This window comes from Lolium perenne, chromosome 5 (assembly GCF_019359855.2).
Source record: "Lolium perenne isolate Kyuss_39 chromosome 5, Kyuss_2.0, whole genome shotgun sequence".
Lineage (NCBI taxonomy): Eukaryota > Viridiplantae > Streptophyta > Magnoliopsida > Poales > Poaceae > Lolium > Lolium perenne.
In genome coordinates, this window is record NC_067248.2 from 3,768,761 (window position 1) to 3,793,739 (window position 24,979).

The 24,979-nt window shown below is 46.9% G+C and overlaps 1 protein-coding gene across 1 annotated transcript in view; it reads left to right on the forward strand.

Moving 5' to 3' along the window:
• The window catches only part of LOC127321763 (uncharacterized), a 50,045-nt gene extending 38,916 nt beyond the window's left edge, over window positions 1–11,129 (forward strand). The window contains exons 11-12 of the mRNA XM_051350731.2: window positions 10,500–10,889; window positions 10,986–11,129. Coding sequence (XP_051206691.2) covers window positions 10,500–10,889; window positions 10,986–11,129 — 534 coding nt within the window. The remainder of the gene's footprint in view (window positions 1–10,499; window positions 10,890–10,985) is intronic.
• Window positions 11,130–24,979: the final 13,850 nt, after the last annotated feature.

A 24,979-nucleotide genomic window follows, 5' to 3' on the forward strand; every position in this document is an offset into this window, starting at 1 on the left:
CTGCAAAAGCAAACCTTAAAGATGTATTCCCAAGTACTAATGAACACCCCACGCTGTCATTTTGAGCATTCATAGGAGGTACTAACACACCACAATTTCATAGAGACATCCAACTCAAATCATAATTCAGTGAACAAGTATTCTGTGAAATATAGCCTAAGAGACCCACACGGTGCACACACCGTCACCTTTACACACGTGGGACAAGGAGTCTCCGGAGATCACATAAGTAAAATCCACTTGAATAGCATAATGGCATCTAGATTACAAAGCTCATGATCACATAAAAATCACATCATGGGAGAGAGAGATAAACCACATAGCTATCGGTAGACCCTCAGCCACTTGGGAGAACTACTCACTCCTCATCATGGGAGTCAGCAACGGCGATGGAGATGGCGGTGGAGTCGATGGAGATGGCTCTGGGGGCAATTCCCCGTCCCGGCAGCGTGCCGGAACAGACACTTCTGTCCCCCGGATCTTGTCTGCGACGGTGGCGGAGCTACGGAACTTTTCGTGGGTGGAGGCTTATTGATTTAGGGCATCAGGAGCTTTATATAGGCGGAAGGGCGAGGTCGGTGGAGGCCAGGTGGGCCCAGACCACCCTGAGGCACGGGCCAGGGCCAGGCCGCGCCTAGGCATGGTCTGGCCACCCTGTGCCCCCCCTTCGTCTCTCCTCCGGACTTCGTCTTCGTTACGGAAAAATAAGATCTTCGGCTTTTGTTTCGTCCAATTCCGAGAATATTTCCTGTACAATTTTTCTGAAATATTACAAAACAGCAGAAAACAGGGAACTGGCACTGTGGCATCTTGTCAATAGGTTAGTGCCGGAAAATGTATAAAAGTACAACAAAGCATGAGCCAAACATATATAAATTAGTGTAAAACAAGCATGGAGCATCAAAAATTATAGATACGTTTGAGACGTATCAAGCATCCCCAAGCTTAACTCCTGTTCGTCCTTGAGTAGGTAAGTGATAACAAAATAATTTTTGACGTGACATGCAACTATCACAATCTTGATCAAGCTTTTGTAAAACATTGTAAGCTGGGATCAAAGTATTATAAACATAGGCATGATACATATAATTCTAATAACAGAACTTAGCAACTATGTTATAACATGAAGAGTAACTCAAACAAAGGATCATGAATATTTGTGCGTTGAAAGCAACTATTTTTTTATGATCATAGAGAAAATATAGCAAAGTGGTACTCAGCATGTCCTTTATGAAGTAGCAATACATAGATGCTAGGACACATTTAAAGTTAAGCGGGTGACTACATACAAGTAATTTAAGAACAAGCAATAGCATAATCATGAATTAATCAATAATAATTTTGGGACTATGCACATTGCACTAAGAATGACAACTATGCTCTCTTAATTGGTGCATAAAGAAGAAGATGAAGACTCAACATAAAAGTAAAAGAGAGACTCTTTGCAGAGTAAGCAAGATAAACAAGTTTTATAAACCTTCCAAAAAGTATGGTACATATTAGCTTTGATCTCTCATTGCCCCTATCATAAGCATCTTGAATGATTAAAGTTAATGTGATGGCAAATATGAGCTATATGCTTGACAAATCACAAGTTGAAAATCTCATGCCCCTTGAATACGAGTACCTAAACCTCATGCTACTCAACTTAGGTCCCAAATAAGTTCTTGTCATTGTAAGTATAGATGTATCATCAAGAACCGCCAACAGGGTACCTCTTGTCCGATGATATGGAAGTACTCTTGTAGGAGCAATCCCATGCCAAAATGACAAGATAAACAGACAATGAGCATCTCAGCAATTTTTTATTTACTATGGGTATAGCTTTTTATTGAAAATGCTTCATAGATTGCTCACTATGGTTCGCTGTAAATTTCCACCATGAATGATGCATGGCTTAGATTAGCGGCCCAGGCGTTTCTCTAACTCATATACAAACTCCATGGACTTACAAGATTCCATTTTATTTCGCACCGCTAGGCATCCATAAGCAAAAGAACATGACATCAACTAAATAATAAGTGCAATGCTGAGAGCGTTCCCCATGAAAGCATGGTTATGCTAACTCTCAACTTGCAATTTGCAAACATATAAACTTCATAAGATAGTCACAATGATCAAATTTATTAAGTACAAGAAAGTAAATGTGCCATCAAGTTCGTGAGAGCTTTACTGACTAATTTTCTCATGCCAAGATTTAATTTGGAAGATAAATAAAAGCATGATGAATTACTTGGAATAGCAATAATGCTACTAGGTAGATATAGTGGACACAATTGGAAAACTTTGGTTATTGGTGGTTGGATGCACGAGTAGAGTTCATACTCAGTACAGGTGAAAGCTAGGAAAAGACTGGGAGCGACCAACTAAGAGAGCAATAATGGCCATAATCATGCATAGGGACAAAACATTATTAATCAAAGCATAAAGTGATATTACAAGTCAAAAACTAAATGATCATAGAGGCTTTAGTTGACTGGTTATAGTCATAAACATGGTATAAGCATGTGCCAAGTCAACCCAATAAAGCATCAAAGGAGAATACCACAATATCATGCTTTTATGATGGAAACAACACATGATTCTTTCAATGAAACATTATGCACTCTCAGCTATTTGAGACAAGTCATACTACGACAATAAATACTAAGCACATGACAAGAATAACATCTAACATGACATGCCAAAGTCTATGCCACGGTCTAGACAAGCTTCCTTTTGTATCACTATAGTCATGATATATTTTACTCGTATCCAACACCAATCAACTTATTTGAAATAGCTCTCAGAGATGAAATACAATATGGATTAGAGAGCTAATCATACATAAATAAAGAAAACTAACAAGCTCTGAACAAAATTCGAGTGAAAGAACAAGAGCTAAACGCAGTACTAGAAAACTAGAACACTCGCATAACAATAAAAGCGAAAACTAGAGCGTTCTATGCAATGAAAACGAAGCGTGTCTCTCTCCCACACAAGAATACTAGGATCCAACCGTATGCTACAGAAAACTAACAAAACTAAACTAAAAACAAAAATTAAGATGCTCCAAGAACAACACATATCATATGTAGCAATAAAAATATAGCGTATAGAAAGATGACCTGATGCTTTGATGATGAAGAGGGGATGCCCAAGGCATCCCCAAGCTTTGACGCTCGTAACTCTTGGATATTTCTTGGGGTGCAGGGGTATCCCCAAGCTTGAGCTTTTTCCATTCTTCATCTCATTACATCATTCTTCTCTCCCTACACTTGAAAACTTCCTTCATACAAAACTTCACACAATTCTCTATTAGCAGCGTTAGTACAATCAAAATAAACAAATCCACTTGGGTTCAGTTCTAACATTTATAAAACATATATTAAAGCATTAGCTACTGTAACAACTCTTCAAAAATCTCTTTGATCAAAAGAACTCAAAAATAAAGAGATTTAAGAAGCAAATGTAAATAGTGTAGAAATCTGTCAAAACAGAACAACACGTAAAGATCGTTTTTTTCGAAAATCCTCTGTTGCTCATCTCGAAAAGTGGTGAACTAACGAAAGTTAGATAATAACCTGGGGCATATGCATAAAACATGACAGCTCAAAATTCCGCTCTGGCTATGTTTACGAATTTTTTTGGTGACAGCACAGAATCTGTTTCTGGACAGCAACTTCCCCAAATCTTACTTTCTTCCTATTAGAGGCTATTCTTGGCATACAAACGAAATAAAAATGATAAATGAGAGGTTGTTGCAGAGGTAACAACTTCTAAGACTCAACAAAAGAGAAAAAATAAAGAAATAAAACATTGGGTTGTCTCCCAAGAGCACTTTTCTTTAATGCCTTTTAGCTAGGCTCAGTAATTTGAGAAGATGCTCACATAAGATATATGAATTGACATAAAAGAGAGCATCAAGAAACAAATTAAATACACATTTAAGTCTAACCCACTTCCTATGCATAGGAATCTTGTAAGAAAATAAATCAAAGAAGCACATAGTAACAAGCATAGGAAAACAAAACAAGTGCAACTTCAAAATTTTCAGCATATAGAGAGGTGTTTTAGTACCATGAAAACTTCTACAACCATATTTTCCTCTCTCATAATAACTTTCAGTAGCATCATGAATAAACTCAACAGTATAACTATCACATAAAACATTCTTATCATGAGCCACCTGCATAAAATAATTATTACTCCCCACATAAGCATAGTCATTCTTATTAATTGTAGTGGGAGAAAATTCAACAAAATAGCTATCATTATTATTCTCATCACCATAATCATCAAATATAGGAGGCATATTGTAATCAAAATTAATTTTCTCCTCAATAGTAGGTGGACTGAAAATAACATAATCATTATATATTGGAGGCATAGTATCATCAAAGTAAGTTTCCTCCTTCGTGCTTGGGGGACTAAAAATATCTTGCTCATCAAAACCAGCTTCCCCAAGCATAGACTTTTCCATAGCATTAGCAATAATGGTGTTCAAAGAATTCATACTAATAATATTGCTACTAGCATGCAAGTAAAGTTCCATATGTTTTTTAATTTTCTCTTCAAACACCGCATGTCCTAACTCAAGATAAATACTATAAAGCTCTCTAATTTGGTTGTTGTTTTTCATTAAGCCTAACTAGTGAAAATAAAACAAGAAAAAAAAGATATAATTGCAGAATCTAAAGGAAATAACTTCGAGCACTGACCAGCAACTAAAAGATTTAGTAGCCAAAGGATGTGAGTACCTTTTACCTTACCTCCCCGGAAATGACGCCAGAAAAGAGCTTGATGTCTACGCACGCTTCTATTCTTGTAGACAGTGTTGGACCTCTAAGTGCAGAGGTTTGTAGAACAGCAACAAGTTTCCCTTAAGTGGATCACCCAAGGTTTATCGAACTCAGGGAGGTATAGGTCAAAGATATCCCTCTCAAGCAACCCTGCAATTAAGATACAAGAAGTCTCTTGTGTCCCCCAACACACCCAATACACCTGTTAGATGTATAAGTGCACTAGTTCGGCGAAGAGATAGTAAAATGCAAGTGATATGGATGAATATGAGTGGTAATAACAATCTGAAATAAATATGGCAGCAAGTAAACATGTAGTAAAACAGTAAATAAACGGTGATTCGATGTTTGGAAACAAAGCCTATGGATCATACTTTCACTAGTGGTCACTCTCAACAATGATATCATAAAGGAATATAAATATAAGCACTTCACTATACTATTCTGAACTACTCTCTGGTTGGATAACGAACACTAATTCATCGCGTAGGGCTGCAAAAGCAAACCTTCAAGATGTATTCCCAAGTACTAATGAACACCCCATGCTGTCATTTTGAGCATTCATAGGAGGTACTAACACACCACAATTTCATAGAGACATCCAACTCAAATCATAATTCAGTGAACAAGTATTCTGTGAAATATAGCCTAAGAGACCCACACGGTGCACACACTGTCACCTTTACACACGTGGGACAAGGAGTCTCCGGAGATCACATAAGTAAAATCCACTTGAATAGCATAATGACATCTAGATTACAAAGCCCATGATCACATAAAGATCACATCTTGGGAGAGAGAGATAAACCACATAGCTACCGGTAGACCCTTAGCCTCGGGGGAGAACTACTCGCTCCTCATCATAGGAGTCAGCAACGATGATGGAGATGGCGGTGGAGTCAATGGGGATGGCCCCGGGGGCAATTCCTCGTCCCGACAGCGTGCCGGAACAGAGACTTCTGTCCCCTGGATCTTGTCTGCGACGGCGGTGGAGTTACGGAACTTTTCATGGGCGGAGGCTTATTGATTTAGGGTTTTTGCATCGGGAGCTTTATATAGGCGGAATGGCGAGGTCGGTGGATGCCAGGTGGGCCTAGACCACCCCATAGACGCGGTCCAGGGCCTGATCCCATAGGCATGGTCTGGCCACCCTGTGGCCCCCCTTCATCTCTCCTTCGGACTTCATCTTCGTTACGGAAAAATAAGATCTTCGGCTTTTGTTTCGTCCAGTTCCGAGAATATTTCCTGTACAACTTTTCTGAAATACAAAACAGCAGAAAACAGGGAACTGTCACTGTGGCATCTTGTGTTAGTGCCGGAAAATGTATAAAAGTGCAACGAAGCATGAGCAAAAAATATATAAATTGGTGTAAAACAAGAATGGAGCATCAAAAATTATAGATACGTTTGATACGTATCACCTATCAATCTACCAACATGGAGATTGAAATACCGAAAGAACAGTAAAGAGATTACCGTACCCATCAGCATTGCTAGCGGTCACCGTGTTGACTTGCTTCGCCTTTTTTTTGCTGTCTGCCCTCTCTGGACAGTCCTTAGAAAAGTGGCCAGCCTCTTCACAGGTAAAACAACTCAGATCTGCTTTGTTTATCATATTCTTCTTCTTGCAGGTTGTAGTCTTTATAGGCTTATTGAAGGAGGGCTTGTTATTCCCATTGTTCTTGTTGTAGGGTTTCTTCTGCACCATATTGGCGCTAGACTGACCCTCTCCTTTCTCATTAGTATCATTAGCCTGAGCTTTCTCTCAACATCAAGAGACGCTATCAGATTTTCAATTGATATCTCATATCTTTTGTGTTTGAGAGTTGTGGCAAAGTTCCTCCATGAAGGGGGCAACTTAGCGATAATGCATCTAGCCACAAACTTCTGCAGCAGCGCCCGGCGCGCCTAGCAGCACCGCCTGTCACGCGCTGTAGCACATCTTGAAGCATCCCACGGTCAAACATTGAAAAAAAAAATACTTAAAATACCTGCTGCAAATATTATTTAGATTTTATTGGATAATTAGGCACAATTTTCATGATTAATTTCAGAATATTAAACATGACGACAACAACTAATAACATGTGAAACTCGAACATACTAGATGCATTAATCAACATAAATAGTAGCAGCGCAAACAGTAAAACATCCATCGCTAAACAGATTGATATATGTCGCACGTACCGATCTGGTGAAGGTGGCGGTGAAGGTGTAGCAGATGAAGTCGTAGCAGTAACGTTGTTGGTGACAACGTTGTTGATAACGGGTCGAAGTAGACGGCGTTGAAGACAACGATATGCAGCACCGCCCGACTTGGACGGAAGACGACCCGCGGTTGAGCAGTCGCGCAGAGCGCTTCCCAAAAACCTAATTCGCCATCTCCCGTACAGGATCGCAAAGGCGAGTGGTTCCGGAGACCTGCTCTCCCGTTCGCCGGTACACGCCGGCGGGCGGGATGGAGTAGGCTACGATGGCGGCGCAAACAGAGAGAAGTGGAAAACCCTAACTTGTGTATTGGATGTGTTTCTGCGGTAGCCGGGCAAAAGATTATATTGGCTTAGGAACCCCGTAGGCAACGTGGGCCACGGCCACCTCGCACGCACGTTTATAGTCGGTTACAGATAGCCCACGGTCTGGGAGCGACCCGAAACTGCGACGCGTCCATCTAGGACTCTGTTCGTTTTCCTGAAATGCAAAAAGAAAGGAAAGTCTCGGTTCGAGACTCAATCCACTCACCACGATCACGACGCGCCGCGGCGCGGCGTGTCGAGACGATCGAGCGAGGAGGAGGAGCGCGCGTGTACCACTAATCTTCTCACTCAATTACTAGTGGTGGAACAACCCACCTTATAAGGTGGTTTAACTTCCTCCTAACTTTCTATGTGAGACTAAACTTCCCACCTCTTGCCACTCCCTAGTAAGCTGCCACCAACATGGCCTCAAAATCATATGGGCTGCCACTACGTGGGCATTGAGTTTTATAGGATAATCTAAAATCTAATTTGGACCATTTCATATGGGCCCAATATTTCAACAGATTTGCATCAAAAAGAGGAAAAACCTGCTACAAGAACTCCTTAGGATTTGCACCTCTGGAAAGCAAAATTGCGTCGTAACAATAAGAATAAGAAATTGCTATGATAGTTCTGTGGATTTGCATCAAAAGAGGGGGAAGTCTGCTACAAAAATCTTCTGATGATTTGCACCACGCGAAAAGAATTTTGCTACAATAAATTTGTGGATTTGCATAAAAAAACGTTTTTGCTACCCACCTACTATCTTCTCTCCATGGTATCATGACTGAGAGGGAGCACCCACGTCAGCAAGGTCGCCACCCAACCGACGCACGCACGCCGCTAGAAAAACCAACCGCGCCGCAGGGGTGTAGTGCGGCGGCGCTGCGTGGCCGTGTTACGTGCAGGTGAGCGCGGGACGCCGCCGGCCACTGGGATGCAGGTGGAGGCGCGGGGTGCCGCCGCCGTTCGCAATGCAGGGGAGTAGGTTCTGGCGGCGCCTAGAACAGCAGAGAACGATGGAGGGGAAAGAGATCTGGCCGGTGATGCCTGGCAAGGTCGGCGGCGGTGGGGCGGCATGGGGAAGTGGGCCATGTTCTCTTGGTGGCGACGGAAGTGCTACATGGGGAGACGAAGAACGACCGAGTGGACGCGGAAAAAGACGCGCGCGCTAAATAAACCGCCAGTTTGGCGCGCGCGGGAGCCCGCGCGAACCTCCAGCGGGCGCGCGAAAACGCCGCGCGCGGGAGCCCGCGCGAACCTCCAGCGGCGCGCGCGAAACGCCGCGCGCACTAAAAGATTTGCCGCGCCCGCGCTTTGCGCTATCCCGCGCGGGAAAGTTGCCGCTCGGCTGCCGCGCGCGCTATAAACGCCACGCGCGCGCACGCCAACCGCCCGGAAACTTCACCGCCCGCGTGTCGCCATCGCTCTGCCTCCCACGCCGCACCCGCGCCGCCGCTCCGCCTCCGCCGACGCGATGCCTCCCCGCCGCTCCTCCTCCGGCTACCGCGGCGTTCGCACGCGGAGATCCGCTCTGGCGAGGAGCGTATCCGCCTCGGCACGTTTGAGACGGCGCACGAGGCGGCGCACGCCTACGACGCCGTCGCATGGCGCCTCGGCCGCTCCCGCCGCACGATGAATTTCCACGACGTGTGGACGCGGGAGTAGGCGGAAGCGCTCGCGCCGCCGCCGGCGGCTGTCACGCGCGAGCAGCGGCTCGTCATCGCGGAGCGCGACGAGTGCCTCCGCCTCGAGTGGGCGCGGCAGTTCCCGGAGGACGTCACCGCGGAGGAGGCCTTCTGCGCGAAGGAGGAGGAGAAGGCGGCGGCGGCGAAGAAGAAGAAGAAGAAGGCGGATCGCGACGAGCGCCGGGCGAAGTTGGCGGCGAGGAAGGCGGAGAGGGCGGAGAAGGCCGTGAGGTGGGCGGAGAGAAAGAAAAACAGCGCCGGCCCGTCGACGATCGTCCTCTCCTCCTCCTCCTTCGAGAGGACATCCACTCCGGTGTCTGACACCACCCACTCGTCGGACTTCGACTGGGACTCGGAGTAGATTAGGGTAGTTTTCTAATATATTTCGTACCAAATGTCGCTCGTATTCCGAACTTTCTAATATATTTCGTATTTTCAGTTAATTGTTCGTGTTTTATTTGATTTATTTCGTACCAAAAACGATCGAAATTGTTGTTTGCGCCGCACTGCGTGCTGCAAAATACAGCGTCCGGCAGATGGTCGTTTTACGCGCTAGAGCACGCGCTGCATAATACAGCGTCCGGCGGGGGAAAAGTTAGAGCAGCGCGCGGCAAACATTTACAGCGCACCAATTTTTAGTGCGCGTGTTGGAGATGCTGTTTGTTGGAAAATAGACGCGTGTCGCGCGTGGAAGGGGGTGGAATTTTGTGAGCGTTTTCCCTTCGTTTCTCTGCGAATGAATGGCGGCAGGTCTTGAATCGAGTAAATTACAGAAAACTGCCACATTTCGGAGCTAGGTTAACCAACTTTGCTAAGTTTTACAAAAACATAAGTACCCACTTTGAGGCACCATGTGAGCAGACGGCCGTTGGTCGTCCGTTTGCTACTCGTGCCCATGACTCTTTGTTGCTATTTTTCGGCGGCGTGCCGAGAACCGTGCCGTAGTCCAGCAAGCTCACCATGCATGACACGCACGGGTCAGCGCGTGCAGCGCCTCCAGCGTCAGCGTCGCGGAAAGGTTCTTGAGGGCGCCGGTCACCGCGGACTGGGACACAGAGTCCCCCATCTGGTAGATCTCGATGAGCACTTGAGCAGGCAGGCGCTGTCGTGGTCGGCAATGGCGCAGGCGACGTGGAGATCGAGGCGGTGCAGCGTGAGCACGGCCTTCTCGCGGCCCACGAGGTTGCTGCCCGACTCGGCCAGCCGGATGAGCAGCGCGTCGCAGATGCCACCCCCGATTCCGCGAGCGGGCATATCACTGTGGCGGCCTTCTCCCGCGCCGTGACCATCTGCACCAGCGCGGCGACTTAGCGCGGAGACGACGCTCTTCTCGTCTTTATTCGGGGCTGCCCAGAGGCCGGCGATTCCGAGTCCTGGATCTAGATCGAGCCGAAGCATAGCCCAGAGGCCGCGAGCTCCATGGACAGCGACACTTGAGAATTTTACATGTTGCTTTAAATTAGTGGAGGAGGACATGTACTTGACTGATCAAGCATTTTGCATTTCTTTCGCAGACAAAAGTGATGACATTTCGAGTTAAAACAGGACTGTTGACATTCGGAGATAAAAGATACATTTGGACAGCTAAATTCGTTGAGCGGCCAATGGGTTTTGTGACCGGTGATGATCAAGGATACATCCATGTTTACTCGTATATAAAAATGGAGAAGCTGTATAATTTTAGAGGTCACGCGAAAGGCGTCACCTCACTGTCGGTTCACCCCAGTGAGCCATTAGTGCTCTCGGCATCTTGGGACAAGCTGATCAAACTTTGGAACTGGGAGGCTGGCTGGCTGTGCATACGGATATTCGAAGGACACTCGGGCCATGTGCTTCAAGTCAAGTTCAACCCGCAGACTGCGGGAAACACTTTTGCTAGTTGTTCAGATGACTCCACGATAAAGGTTCATTAATTAGCTGGTGTAGATATTTTTTTAGTATAAGAGCAATTTTAATATCAATATCACTAATAATTTTACGTTGATGCTTGAGATTGACAGATGTGGAACATGGATTCTCCTACTCCTGTCGCCTCATTCAAGTGCCATCCAGGATATGCTCATGGTCTTGATTATTTCTGCCCGGGCGGGGCTTTGCCGTATTTGGTTACACACACTAAGTATGAGGGGAGTGCACAGGTATGACATCTTCAATATTGTTTTATAGCAACACATGCAGAGCTCACGAAAAAAGAAGCGAAATATAGTACTGCTAATGATGCATGTGTAAATTATTTTGTTGTACCGCCTCAAGCTCCATGTTTTTACCAGATCTGGGATTTGCAATCAAATACATGTATTAAACATATCAACGGACTACAAGATGAGAGGTGCAGTGTTGCTGTGGTTGAAGGTCCCTCGGGTCGTCCGATTCTACTTACAGTGTCAGAGGACAACACTGTTGCTTTTTGTGACTCAGTTACTCATAGGTAACATTTTTATTACCCTAAGCTAGCCAACATCTTTAACTCCGGCAAACATTGCAACTGCATTTCCCATTCATTCATAATGACGCCATGCATCAACGGTAAAAATAAGTGGCAGCGGTGTATGAATACCTTGCTTTACAATTTGGCAGGTATGAGAACAGGGTTAACTTTAATTTGGGAGATGTCCGGGACTTCGCATACATTACCATGACAAAAAGGTAAGCCAATCTCCCACAAATCTTGTAGTTATTACTCACATAATTTAATTTTGTAGATGGTAGCTCTCTTTCTCTCTCTATAACCGGAGCTCATATGTGTGTAGCATTGCCGTCCTATGTGACAATGGAATTGCAATCATGGAAATCGATTGATCTTCCACAAAGATCCAGTTTCTAGCGAAGGTGACGGCTGTGGCTTTTGACGTTTACTCGGTACAGTACGCTGTATGATGACAATCCTGGTTGGTCTTGGTGGATCGTTTTGGATCAGTCACCACGTACATTTTTTAAGCGCGCATTGTACTTTTAGCGGATACCATCATTTTCGTAATAATGGAACCGAGAAATGTTACCAACAAATTGGTGCGAGGCCTCGTGAAACAGAGAAGAGAACATGTATCTCGCGTCGTCCGTGTTAACATGTATCTCACGACAGTCGCAAAAGGCGAACGGAAACACTGCCCAACCGTAATCTGTGACGTTTCATAGGCATTGTGTTTGTGTTCTCCTGCCATTGGATTTGGATTGGAGCCCTCCCTTCCGAGCTATTGGCTGCTACGTGAGTGCAAGAAAGAGTTCGACGGCCCGGCCCATGCACTCGAAATCTGCTGTCTGGATGATTTACTTTTTTAAACATTAGGCCTTGGCCCTGCGTTAAATTAATAACGCCATATCGGCAAAGTACATAGTGCTAAAGATCAGCTTACAGGCAACTCACACCACATGAAAGAAACAACAAGAAACACAGCATCGCGGTCGAGGCCCTCGTCCATCCGCTTGATCAACATAGGAGGAGACACGCCGGTAAAGACCACCATTGGAGAGCACCAGTCTTCGACTTCACTTGGCCAGCCGTCGAAGTAAGAACACCCGCTTCCGCCTCCGAAGAAGGACCCTACCTTCTCGCCCAGGATCGAGGGCGTCACACCGTCGCGAGGAGGAAAAGCTCCCCAGAGCACGGAGGTCATACGGGATGGTAGCCCAAGTCAGGAGAAGCAACAAGAGCACCTCCGCGCACGAAGCCACGGACAACATCTCCAACCGCCGCAAAGACCAACCAACATGACTCAAGATTTAGAACTGTAGCCGCCGAACGAAGACACGGCGGAGCCGCCACTGGCAACCACCCGGAACACACGGCTCGTCACCCCTCCACCAACCAAGGCGACGCCTTCAGCAAGGGAACGGTGTCACCGCGCCGCCGCCACCCATTCCGAAAGAATTGGGTTTTCACCCGGGTGGGGGATGGGGGAAGGAAGATGAACCTCATCGACGCCTCCAAGGAGGGGAACGGTGCAAAGCGTCGTTGCCGACGTGACCGGCCTCGTCAATCAAGGATTTCCCCCGTTCCAGCGCTTCCAATGCCGACGCCCTGACGTTGCAGACCGGGCGAGCTCGCCAGGCACCAGCCACTGTTGTATTGTGACCCAAATTCAAGGGAGGCTAACTTCTGACGAGCGGAGCGAGGCCCGTCGCCGGTATGCTTGGTACGGATCGATGCCACCGTTTATACCTCTTGTAAGCCGCCGTCTAGTGTTTTATCAGATTATAAGATATCCTACGGCGTTTGTAAACACTCCCCGATATAGTGAAGTTTTGCTGGCTGACGCCCGTGGTTTTTTCCTCTCTTTGTTGGAGAGGATTTTCCACGTTAAAAACGTGTGTTCCATGCGTGTATTCTCGCGGCGCCTCGGGGGGTGACGAGGAGGAGGAGACGGGGAGGGAGGAGGTGCGGCGGCGGGCTAGGGTTCCGCCCCCTCGGCCGCCAGGAGGAGGCGACGCGAGGAGATGGGTCGGTCTGTTCCTGGTGATTTACTTTTTCGCTGTTCCTTTCGCATGTCTCGGCCGATGTATGTGCGCTGAGTGCGTGGTGCGTGCGCTTCCGCCTTCCAATTGTAGAAAGTAGTATTCTTCAGCGTTCAGTCCGGTACAGGGGGTTCAGTGTTCAGTATTTGGGTATGTTATAATGAACAACGCAGGTGCTCGAGGGTTGAACATGGAACATGGAACATGGAACGCCATTCGCTAGATCTCGAGGTCGAAAGTTTCTCTTTTCACCTTATATTTTCAGCTTGCCTCGTGAGTTTACTTCTTAATTTGAATCACTCCGGTCAAGCATCTAATGAAAATAAATCCACTGCCATTCATATCAAAATATTTCCGGCTGGCCGTGTTAACATGTTGCCATCTCAAAATTAAATGCCAATTTCATGAAAACAACATGCCATTAACTTCGAAAACCACTAACAACAAGTTCATTACATCTCACTGGAGTAAATTTCAAAGAACCGACAATGTCGAAAAATCACCACTATTTGTCGAAATTGCAAAAATCCACCTGTATTGATAGAATTCATTACAATGTGCAATGATTCATCAGTTTAACCGTCTTAATAGGGAAAATGACAACGGATCCCACTGGGGTGATGTGACCGGAAATGTGACGGCGGAGGACGATCAAGATTAAACAACTAACTTCTAGGGGTTTTCGCTAGATTGTTGAGGGACATACAAGTCAACTCCTATATTTTTTTCTTTTTCAATCTTTCCTAATCCCACGGTACCGGCAATGCACAATCTACCACCGCTGACGTCGTCCGTGGCCACCGGCGCTACCCTTCCTTGCCCCCATGATGTAGCCCCTCCAAAGGTCGACACTACATCAAGGTCAAGTAGTTCCTCAAGTGGACCGATGACACGAGCATGGGTGAAAGCGCTACAAGATAAGGTGAATTCTATCCTCTCTACAACCGATCTCGACACACCCTTGAATGGTTTGCTACTTCATTCTGAAACCCTTTGTGTGATCAGGTATGAGCCTCGAGAGGAGTACGCCATGGGTGGCCCAACATTGGACAAGGAAGGAGAAGGAGAAGGAGAACAGCTTCAGCCGGAGGCAACAGCGCAGGCCCAGCACTACCGCCCTCAACAGGCCAGCACTACCGCTAAACCGATTTTCGAACCGAACCCGTAAACTTGCGGTTATTATTCGATTTTGCCCAGTTTACAGGCTCTGGTAGAGATGCTCTAAGGGCATCTTCTGTGACCCGACACAAGCAGATAAAATGTGTCCGTTTTTGTCCAATCGGTCGGAATTTGGAAAAAACGACAACTTAGAGGCCCATCAAAACTGACCAACATGTCCACGCCAACGCATATTGGGCCCAAATTTATGCTTGCAATTCGGTGCAGATAAAAACCGAGTCCGTGTGCGCCCTCCTTTAACCTCAAAATAAAATACAAATAAAATTTGAAAAAAAGTAAAATACAAATTTAAAGTAGCTTGACACCGATATTAGTTCCTGCATTAAATCTTATGTATGCCGTTCATCTCGAGCAGTATAACCACGATGGGCTCGGCCTGGTTTACATAGGCTAGGTCCACGTCAGCGATGCGTCCGTGTGAATCCTATTTGACACTTGATGTGTCACGTAGGAAATCGTTAAAAAAAGGCCGATCTTTGGAAGGGAAGACAATCTGCTCCGCACGCGACATGTGGCGCGCTGTGGTGTCAGAAAATCCATGTGAAGTGGTCTCCCTGCTCGCCACATGTTGCAAGGGGAAGCAAGGTGGGGATGAGGGAGGAGAGAGAAGACATGAGAGGCTGCAGTTTTTCCTTTTTTTCTAGATTCGTTTTTTCAAAATGAAATATCTTGAGAACCGTAAGTCCAAATTACGAACCGTTTCCACTTTTGAGACCCTCTCGTCGAGATCTTCAAAATTAGATCCCATGTTGATAGGTTTCGAGATATTTTTTTTTTCGTACTTCCTATACTACGTTGGTTGTACTCGTGTTGTGTATCTAACTGTACTCGTGCATGAACTGATAAGTACTTCTGTTTTGAATGTATTTGGTGCATTTTTTTCCTTTACTCGTGTGTGTGACTGTACTTGTACTCGTTCGTGTGCGCGACTGTACTTACTCGTGTGCGCGACTGTACATGTTTTATGTGGGTGACTGTACCTGTACTCGTTCGTGTACGTGACTGTACTTACCCGTGTGCGCGACTGTACCTATCTTGTGTGGGTGACTGTACATGTACTCGCTCGTGTACGCGACTGTACTTCCTCGTGTGCACGACTGTACATGTCTCGTGTGCGCGACTGTACATGTACTCGCTCGTATACGCGACTGTACCTGTGTGTCGTATGTAACTGTACTCGAACTTCGCTGTACCCGAATTTACATGTGAACTGTACTCGTGTGTTATATGTAACTGTATTCGTGTGTCGTATGTAACTATAGTCGTACTTCGGTGTAGTTCGTAATCGTGTACTTAGATCTGAAACGATACCTACATACGTGTGCTAGAATAGGATGAATGCATGCACAGTTTTTGCTATAACTGATCCATGCATGTGAGCGGGTAGGTACTAACGATCGGGGCGTTCCCCAAGGATTAATCCACGTCGGTTGTACTTCCGTCTGTATCGTATCCGTGTGTGCGGGCAACGCGCGGGATGCGTTCACGGAGATTGCGGTCAGACGTACGGCGCGCGGAGAGATTTCAGCGATGCCACGTGTTGAACGGACGGGAGCCGACGTCCTTTCGGGAAGGTCGGTCTTTATATAACGATACCCGTCATGTAGCCCTAAACACTAAAACCTAAATCCTAAATCTACACGCACCTTTCCGCATACCTTTCGTACTTTTGGGCCTGGCCCGTTTTTTTCTGTAATGAAGTGCGAGTTGGACCTTGGAACTAGCTCAGAACTGATGAGCTTTTAGCATAAAACCACCACACTTTTAGCTAAATATCGATTGTGGTACCACTTTATATTTTCGAAGCAAAAAACTATCACATTTTTTCGTAGATTTTGCAAAAAATACTGAACGCAAATTGATCCCAAAATTACAACGATTCTGACACGTGGGGTCTAGTCTCCAAGCTGACGTGGTAGCAGTAGACCGGTGCATGGTTCATCGTTTTCCAGATAGGTCGTAGAGTTTTGAAGGAAAATTATGCACGAGTCCCTCCACCTCATAGTTTTTATAAAAATCTCCTATTTGAAAGGACGAGATGTCGCCTAGAGGGGGGGTAAATAGGCGTTTAAAAACTCTTACGGATTTGGCTTGTAAGAATGCGGAATTAAACTATGTTTATTCTATAAGAACAAACCCTAAATATGCTAGGCTCACCTAAGTGCAACAACAACAACTAGAGCTAAGCAAGATAGGCACAAGGTATATGTAGCACAAGTGATAGCAAGATATATGTACTTCAAGCACGATGGCTATCACAAGAAAAGTAAGCTCGAGTATAGAAATAACCGAGGCACGCAGAGACGAGGATGTATTCCCGTGTTCCCTTCCTTTGCAAGAAGGTACGTCACGTTTGGAGGGATGGAGGTCCCACGAAGGATTCCCCAACGCCACGAAGGCTCACCTTATTCTCCGAGCCAAACCCACGAAGGATAATAGCCCTTTCCTTATGGTTAGCTTTTCCTCCACTCCGGAGATGGCAAGCTCCACAACCACTTCACAAGCTCCACGAAGGAGAAGCCCGGGCATCTTCACAATCTTCCTTGAAGAGATCACCGGAGCACCAACCACCAAGCCAACTAGGAGGTCTCCCTCCAAGAGTAACAAGCTCACGGTCTCTCACTCGAACTAATCGTGGTGGAGAGCTCAACACTATGCAATGATGCAAAACAAGAACACTAGAGGTGTTCAAATCCTTCACACTCAAATCCCACCAAAGCAACAAATGCTAGGATGAGATTAGAGAGGAAGAACAAAGAGGAAATCAACAAATGACTCCAAGATCTAGATCCAAGGGGTTCCTCTCACTTAGAGGAGAAATGGATTGGTGGGGATTGTAGATCTAGATCTCCTCTCTTAGATCCCTCAAGAATGAGCAAGAATCATGGGGGGAATCAAGAGAGAGGGCAAGTTCTTCAATGTCAACAATGGAGGAGAGAGAATGGAAGAACTTATCAGTCCAAGGTGGAAGAAGGGCTATTTATAGCCCAAGCCGAAAAATAACCGTTGGGGAAAAGTTTGGGCTGAGTCAATAGTCGAGGAGGCCGGTAAACCGGGCCTAGGACCGGGCCGTCCGGTTCAGGACCCGGTCAGACCGGGCCACCGACCGGGCCGTCCGGTCCACAGACCGGTCGACCGGGCGAGTGATTGGAGCGGGTTTTTTGTCACGCAGAACGTGCGCCGGGGAGGCCGGTCCACCGCCCGGTCAGACCGGACGAGGGGCCGGACCCGGCCGGTCCAAACCGGACCTCAGGCCAGACCAGCACCGGGCGAAGGAAAAAAGCCCCCTTGACTGTGCCCGGTGTGCACCGGGCCTGGGGCCGGTTGGAACCGGGCCATCCGGTGGGATGGCCGGTCGCGCCGGGCGAGAAACCGGGCCAGCGGGGAAAAACATGTTATACAAAAACTGTGATAACTTTTGTGTCCGGACCCCGATTGACATGAAACCAATTTTGTTGGAAAGATAACGACGAATAGAACCCCAACAATATGGAGACTCCTCACAGAATATTTTAGATGATTCTAGAGAGGGAGTATCCCACCGTTAAGAAACGGTGAAGTCGTCCAAACTCGAAAACGCAATAGGAGATGCATGCAGATTCTGTTTTCGAAGAACTTGGGCTTGTTGTAAAGCTAGCAACAAGCTCAAGAACCTCACACAGAGAAACACCAAGAAGCAATAGGGATATGCAAAGTATGCAAAGTATTGAGCTCCCTAAGACGACGTGATCAAGTTACCCAACCGAAAGCCCCTCTTGATAGTGCGGCTATCTATCCTATAATCCGGTCTCCCATCAACCACCTTGAGACCGGTAAAAGGAAAAAACCTAGCAAGGCCATACCTTTGCCTTGCGCATCCCGCTTGATCTTGATGATAACTCTTCAAGCTCCACTCAAGCCGGAATGCCTTACTTGATCATTGTTGCTTCGTGAAGACTCACAAATGCTCCCCCATACACCATGATGGGGAAGCTCCATTGATGCACATCTTCACATGTCCATTATCACCAAATGGACAGCAAGCTTCAAGCATATGATCTTCTTGAGATGCTCAACTTGAACTTACCCAACTCAACCTTGATGACGATCACCACTTGATGTCATCCTCTCATGGGCTATATGAGATCTCACTTTTGATGCGTGCCCATGGAAAGATACCTAACCCACATAGACAACACAAGAGCACATATATGATGGGTTAGTTCATGAAGCATAATTGACAAGGCTTACCATACCACGTGACTTCACGTGGCACATTCTTCATGCTTCATGTGTTGACCAAACTTGAATCTATTCTTCACTCTTTGTATTGGTCAACCTTGTATCTTCTCATGCTCTATCATACTATCTTGAGGTATATAAAGAATTCTTCATTTGTTTGCATGCTCTAAATCTTAGTTAACCATAGCTCAACTTATGAGACTATCATGACACCGACTTGGAGCCATAACTTGAATTCTTCACTTGGAATCAAGCTCTCAAGATCTCGATCATTCATTGCTTATCACATAAGCTAGAGCATGGCTAATATTGAGTTCCACATAAGAACTCTATCTTCATTTCTTCTTCTTGATCATATCACATATATATCTTCAAATCGATGATCTTGATGCCAATACACAAGGTATATCTTTATCTTCATGGCATCCATACTTGAATCCAACACATGGACTACAAGTAGTACCTATGGAATATTCCTTCATATAAACTCAATGAAAACATTAGTCCATAGGGGTTGTCATTAATTACCAAAACCACACATAGGGGCAATATACCCTTACAATCTCCCCCATTTTGGTAATTGATGACAATCACAATAAGAGGGTTTATATAATGAATATTAGAAACAAGTACGCAACTTATCCAAGAATAAGTTGTATACAAGAGGTTGTATTTGATATGGTCAAGTAACACGAAGCTACTAGCCCATATCGAAAACCAGCTCTACTCACACAACTACAACTAATGCAAGGGATGTGAGTAGAACCAACATATATAGAGCAAACTCCCCCACAATGTATGCACGTGTGATGAACATGAATTCATTGCATACATTGTCAAGATTAACCTTCGGGACATTTTCCACTATATATACAACTATGCAAGACATATAAATATGGAATGCATGAGAGGCAAAACACTTAAGCACAAACCAAACTTAAGTATAAAACCATTCCCTTAAACCCTCTAAACTTCTCCCCCATTGGCATCAAGTACCAAAATGGGTGAAAAATTTAGAAAGCCAATATAATGTGAGTTCCTCCCCAAGGTGTGCACTTCTCATAATTTGAGTGGAATCAAATGCACATATCCAATGACGAATACTTGAAGGAAGTCAAACTATATTGAGGATCAAAGATTGCACAAGGATAACATGGTGAAGAAAGCTTTAACAAATAAAGCAAGCAATCAAAGATCAAATTGGACAAACAAAGATGTTGTTGGGGGGATGGCCCCCGGTAGGCCAAGAGTATGGCAAGTTCGCCATGTTTTGGTAATGATAAAACCGGATCACAGAGTGATCCGGAATCTTTTAGTTCGGCTAACCGGAGTTGGTACAAACCGGTATCCCCAGAGGGGTATACCAAAGTACTAGCTCTGAGAGGTTGTGCGGCTAAGTGAGAAGGTACCGGAACCAGAGGTAAAGGTACCGGAAAACCGGAACCTATGGTTACTGTAGCCTGTCGGCGCTCTGGTCAAAGATTCTCTCGGGAGCTAGAGGACAAGGATGAGCGAAGCAAATCAGATTTAAACGAAGCCCTGGTGCCAAAGCAAGATGATGAAGTTAAAGATACCGGCGGAGGTCACTGCTCCCTGATTAAAGTCATAACCAGTGCCAGCTGGGCCAAAGTAGCTTTATAAAGTAGCTTAGCTCATCCTAGATTCCATTAGGGTTTCTTGCCTTGTAAGCCACCCTCTCCCCTATATAAGGAGAGGGGGCACACCCCTGCGCGGGGACGGAGAGTTCACACCTAGAGAGAATTTAGGCTGTTCATCTGCAGATAGGAAGAGACTTGTACTGTTCATCTTCTACCTCTGGCCAAGGGTCAAGTTAAGGAATACATACCGGTTTCTTTCCATTTTCTTTCCCTGTTAACCAAACCCTCCCCCGGATCCTCTAGCGCACATTCGGCCCCAACTTAAGCCATCCTATGGCATCTGTCTGTTCACCACGACGACGGTTGGCGCCCACCATGGGGCCAGCAGCTGCGCTTGCTGGAGTTCATATCCGGGCGGGACTCCTCACCGTCTCCGGCGAGCGCGTGGTCTCTGGCCTCGTCTACCGCCTCGGCTCGCTGGACTTCATCAACAACAACGCAGGTTGCTTCGCCAACGGCGGCCGCTACCCGCAGAACGGCCGCATCATCGAGTTCGGCAGCCACCGCGTCTACCTCGGCACCGTCAAGGAGCGCCAGTACCCCTCGCCGGTGCTGGTGGCGCCGGATCCGCCAAGGTCTTCACCAACTCGCGGGCCACGCTCCGACCGCGCCGCTGGCAGCGTGGAAGTGCTAATGGCTGGCGCGGCAGCCGCCGGCAAAGAAGCTGCGGCAGAAGGCTCTGGGCAGACCAAGTCCGCGCGCACGGCAAAACCGCCGACCGAGCGCAACGAGATCATCGCAGGAACATCTACAGCGCCACCGGAGACACCTCTCCAAGCGGCCATGAGCGTGTTGGCTACGCCCATCGCGCGGAACATCGACCCCGCCGCAGCTCAAGCCAAACTGGAGGCGCAACGGCAGAAGTTGCTCTCCGGCGGAGCGGACATCATCAAGGCTCAGCGGGAGCTCAACCTAACCCTACGTGAGTACAATGCTGCCCATGGCTTTGCTTCCGTTAGCGCTCAACCTGCTAGAGTAGCGGGAAACCGGCTTAGAGGTCGCAACCTAGATCAGGATTTGCGTCGGGAGGTTCTTGCCGGAAAAAGCGCGTCGGTATCTTTGAGCATGGTAGAAAAACCTAAGTACAGCAGTCCGGATAAAACGATAAAAGCTGCTAGGGCTGCAGTAGAGATGTGTGAATCGCTTTCTGGCGAGGCTTTAGCAAAACAACAGGATCGAGTAAGAGAGCTGCTTGATCAGATTGAGGCACAAAATGCTGAGCTTGCTAGAATTAACAAGGCAGCTGCGGCGTCAAAATCGGTACGTTCGGCAAAGAATGCCGGAAGCAAGTCGCATGGGCAGGCATCGTCCCCCCATCCCGACAGAAGAAGAGAAAAAGATGCAAACGCACAGCAGATGACTGTGTATGATCCGGTTCTGGCTGGAAAACAACAAGCCGGGCAACATGATGCCGGTAGAAAAAGCCAAGGGGCTGGTCGCGGCTATGCCGGAAATGGCTACGCTGGAAACGCTTATGCCGGTAAAGGAGAAACCGGGCAAAATTATCAAGCGGCAAGAGCAGCTTATGCTGAGGAGGAAATGCCTCCACCAAGGTACCGGCAGGGAATGGCCGCGGTACCGGAACGTTACGATGAAGCTGATTCCGGAATGGAAAGGATCGGAGCTTACCGGAACCCGTTGGGAGAACGTGTTGGAGAAAGATGCCTGCCAGACCGGGATGCAAGGCACAGGCTGGACAGAGTGTATCTATCCGAGATAATCGAAGCAGAAGGTCCTCCGGGTCCGCAGTGCTTTGGCCCGCGGATCATGAGGGAAGAACCACCGGTACGCAACTTCCAGTTGCCTCGTGACACGAAAACATACGATGGAACCACCAAGCCGGAAGATTGGCGTGCGGACTATGTGACCGCAGTGTACGTTGCTGGTGGCGGAGAAACCGCAACATGCGGAGGAAACCGGCGCTGGGCTCTGAGAATCATACCGTCCTTCCTGGTAGGACCGGCACGTATTTGGCTTAACAATTTGCCAAAGGGGAGCATAAATGGCTGGCTCGATTTTGAGGAAGCTTTTGTGAGCAACTTCAGCAGCACATACCGCAGCAGCTCGCCTTGTGCCAGCAGCGCGATAACGAAACAGACCGGGATTACTTAACCCGGTAGAACTCCACAAGGAACTCCTGCGAAGGAGTGATAGAAGCACAAGCTATTGCTTGATTCAGCAACGGCTGCCGGAGAGGCTCACCACTGTGGCAAAAGCTGCAGAGAAACATGCCAACCACTTTGGCTGAGATGATTCGGGTGGCAGATAGTTACGCGTTGGGAGATCCGATGCAGCCAGCGGTTCAAGCTGAGCCGGTGCAAAGGAGCCAACCGCGCCAAGATCAATACCGGAACAACCACCACAACAAAAGAAGGGAAGACTTTCCAGATCGGAGGTACGGAATGCAACAAGTGGCCGCAGTGCAGGACAATTCCAGCGCTGGTGGAAGCCAAAGACAGAAAACCGGGTCGCAGCCGTGGGCGGGTCCAAAAAAGCAATGGGTTGAGAAAAATCCGTGGCAAGATCAGGAAAAATACACCATGGAATCCGCCATGGATCAACCGTGTCGCTGGCACACACCGAATCCGGCAAGGCTGGCAAACCACTTAACAAAAGATTGCTCCTGGACCAAGAGGTTGATGGAGAGGGGCATGATGAAAGATGCCAGAGACCAAGGTTTCGAGAGACTTCCACCACCACCACCGCTTACCGGAGCAAATGCGCAACCGGTGCATGCTCAGCCAAACCGGCCGCAGCAGCCGCAAGAAGGTCATCAGGTGGCACAAGGTATTAACCAAGCCCCACCACCGGCACCTTTGGGCCGGAACGTCTACCATGATCCGGATCTATGCTGCGTTGTGTTCGTAATAGAGCCAAGAGACCGGCAAAGTGTGCATCGACGTTCCATGGAAGTGAACGCGGTGATACCGGCAGTACCAAAATACATGTTGTGGTCAGATCAGGAACTGACTTGGTCGTTCAAAGATCATCCTAAGGTGATGCCTAATCCGGGCGGATATGCTCTGGTGGTGGACCCAATCATGCATGGGCCATCGCCGCGAGTCCGGTTCAGCAAGGTACTGGTGGACAATGGGAGCAGCATAAACATCATGTACCGACACACCATGCAAACGCTTGGCATAACACCAAACATGCTGGAGCCAACACACACCACTTTCCATGGCATCGTTCCGGGACTGTCCTGCTCACCGATGGGCAAGGTCCGGGTGGATGTGTTGTTCGGAGGGCGTGACAATTGTCGCGTTGAAAACATCTTGTTCGAGGTGGTTGACCTAGACAGTCCCTACCATGCGTTGCTTGGGAGACTGGCACTGGCAAAATTCATGGCCTCCACTCATACCGCGTATCTCAAGATGAAGATGCCGGCACCCAAGGGAGCCTTAACTGTGGTTGGAAACTACAAAGTGTCGCTCGAAACCGCGTCCACCGGATCAAATCTGGCAGAATCGCTGGTCATAGCAGAGGAAAAAAGAAGAATGCAAACCGCTGTTGCGCTGGCTCAATCCTCCCAGCTCAACTTAGCGGCAATGAGTGGCAACTTGGGCACACCGGCTTTCAAGCCAACACATCCACCCGGACTACAAGTAGTACCTATAGAATATTCCTTCATATAAACTCAATGAAAACATTAGTCCATAGGGGTTGTCATTAATTACCAAAACCACACATAGGGGCAATATACCCTTACACTATTTATTTTTCAAACCTTCATAATTTTTAAATACTAATGCAAATAGAAAAAAAATCTAAAAAGTGCTCAGAAATGTTTGAATATTTCAAATATAATCTTTTTAAAACCTTCATTAGTTTTAAAAACTAATTTAAATGGAAAAACTACAATATGAAAAGTGCTCATAAATGTTTGAATATTTCAAATATAAACTTTTAAAACCTCCATAACTTTTAAATACTAATTCAAATGGAAAAATTCCAATATGAAAAGTGCTAAAATGTTACAGTATTTCAAATATAAATGTTTCTAAAGCTTGATAACTTTTAAATGCTAATTCAAATGGAAAAAATAACATGAAAGTGGTAAAAAATGTTTGAATATTTTAGGTGTAGGAGCATATGTATTTGCACAAGGTACTACATGCAGTCTCACCGCTCCCCCGCACGGTACATGGCCCTGACCCCGTAAGCATACCCATGAGGGGGGGGGGGCAGCGGGTCGTCCCGCGATAGGTTGTAGATGAGCAAGTGTCCTGACGAAGTGAAGGGCGCGGCTACCGGGCTAGGAGCATTGTACGGAGGGACGGGCGCCTCGCCACCGCAAACATAGCGGTGCCAGGACAAGGCTGTCCCCGCGGCAAAGGAGGACCCGAGGCCGGACCCCTCGATGGAACCCCCGCCATCGATAGGGGCTGGAACCGCACCACGTCGACGAAGGACCATCGACCTCCCGGACGCCACACACAATGGAAGGAGGACAGCGGCGGTGAACAGACCGACGAAGCTTGAGG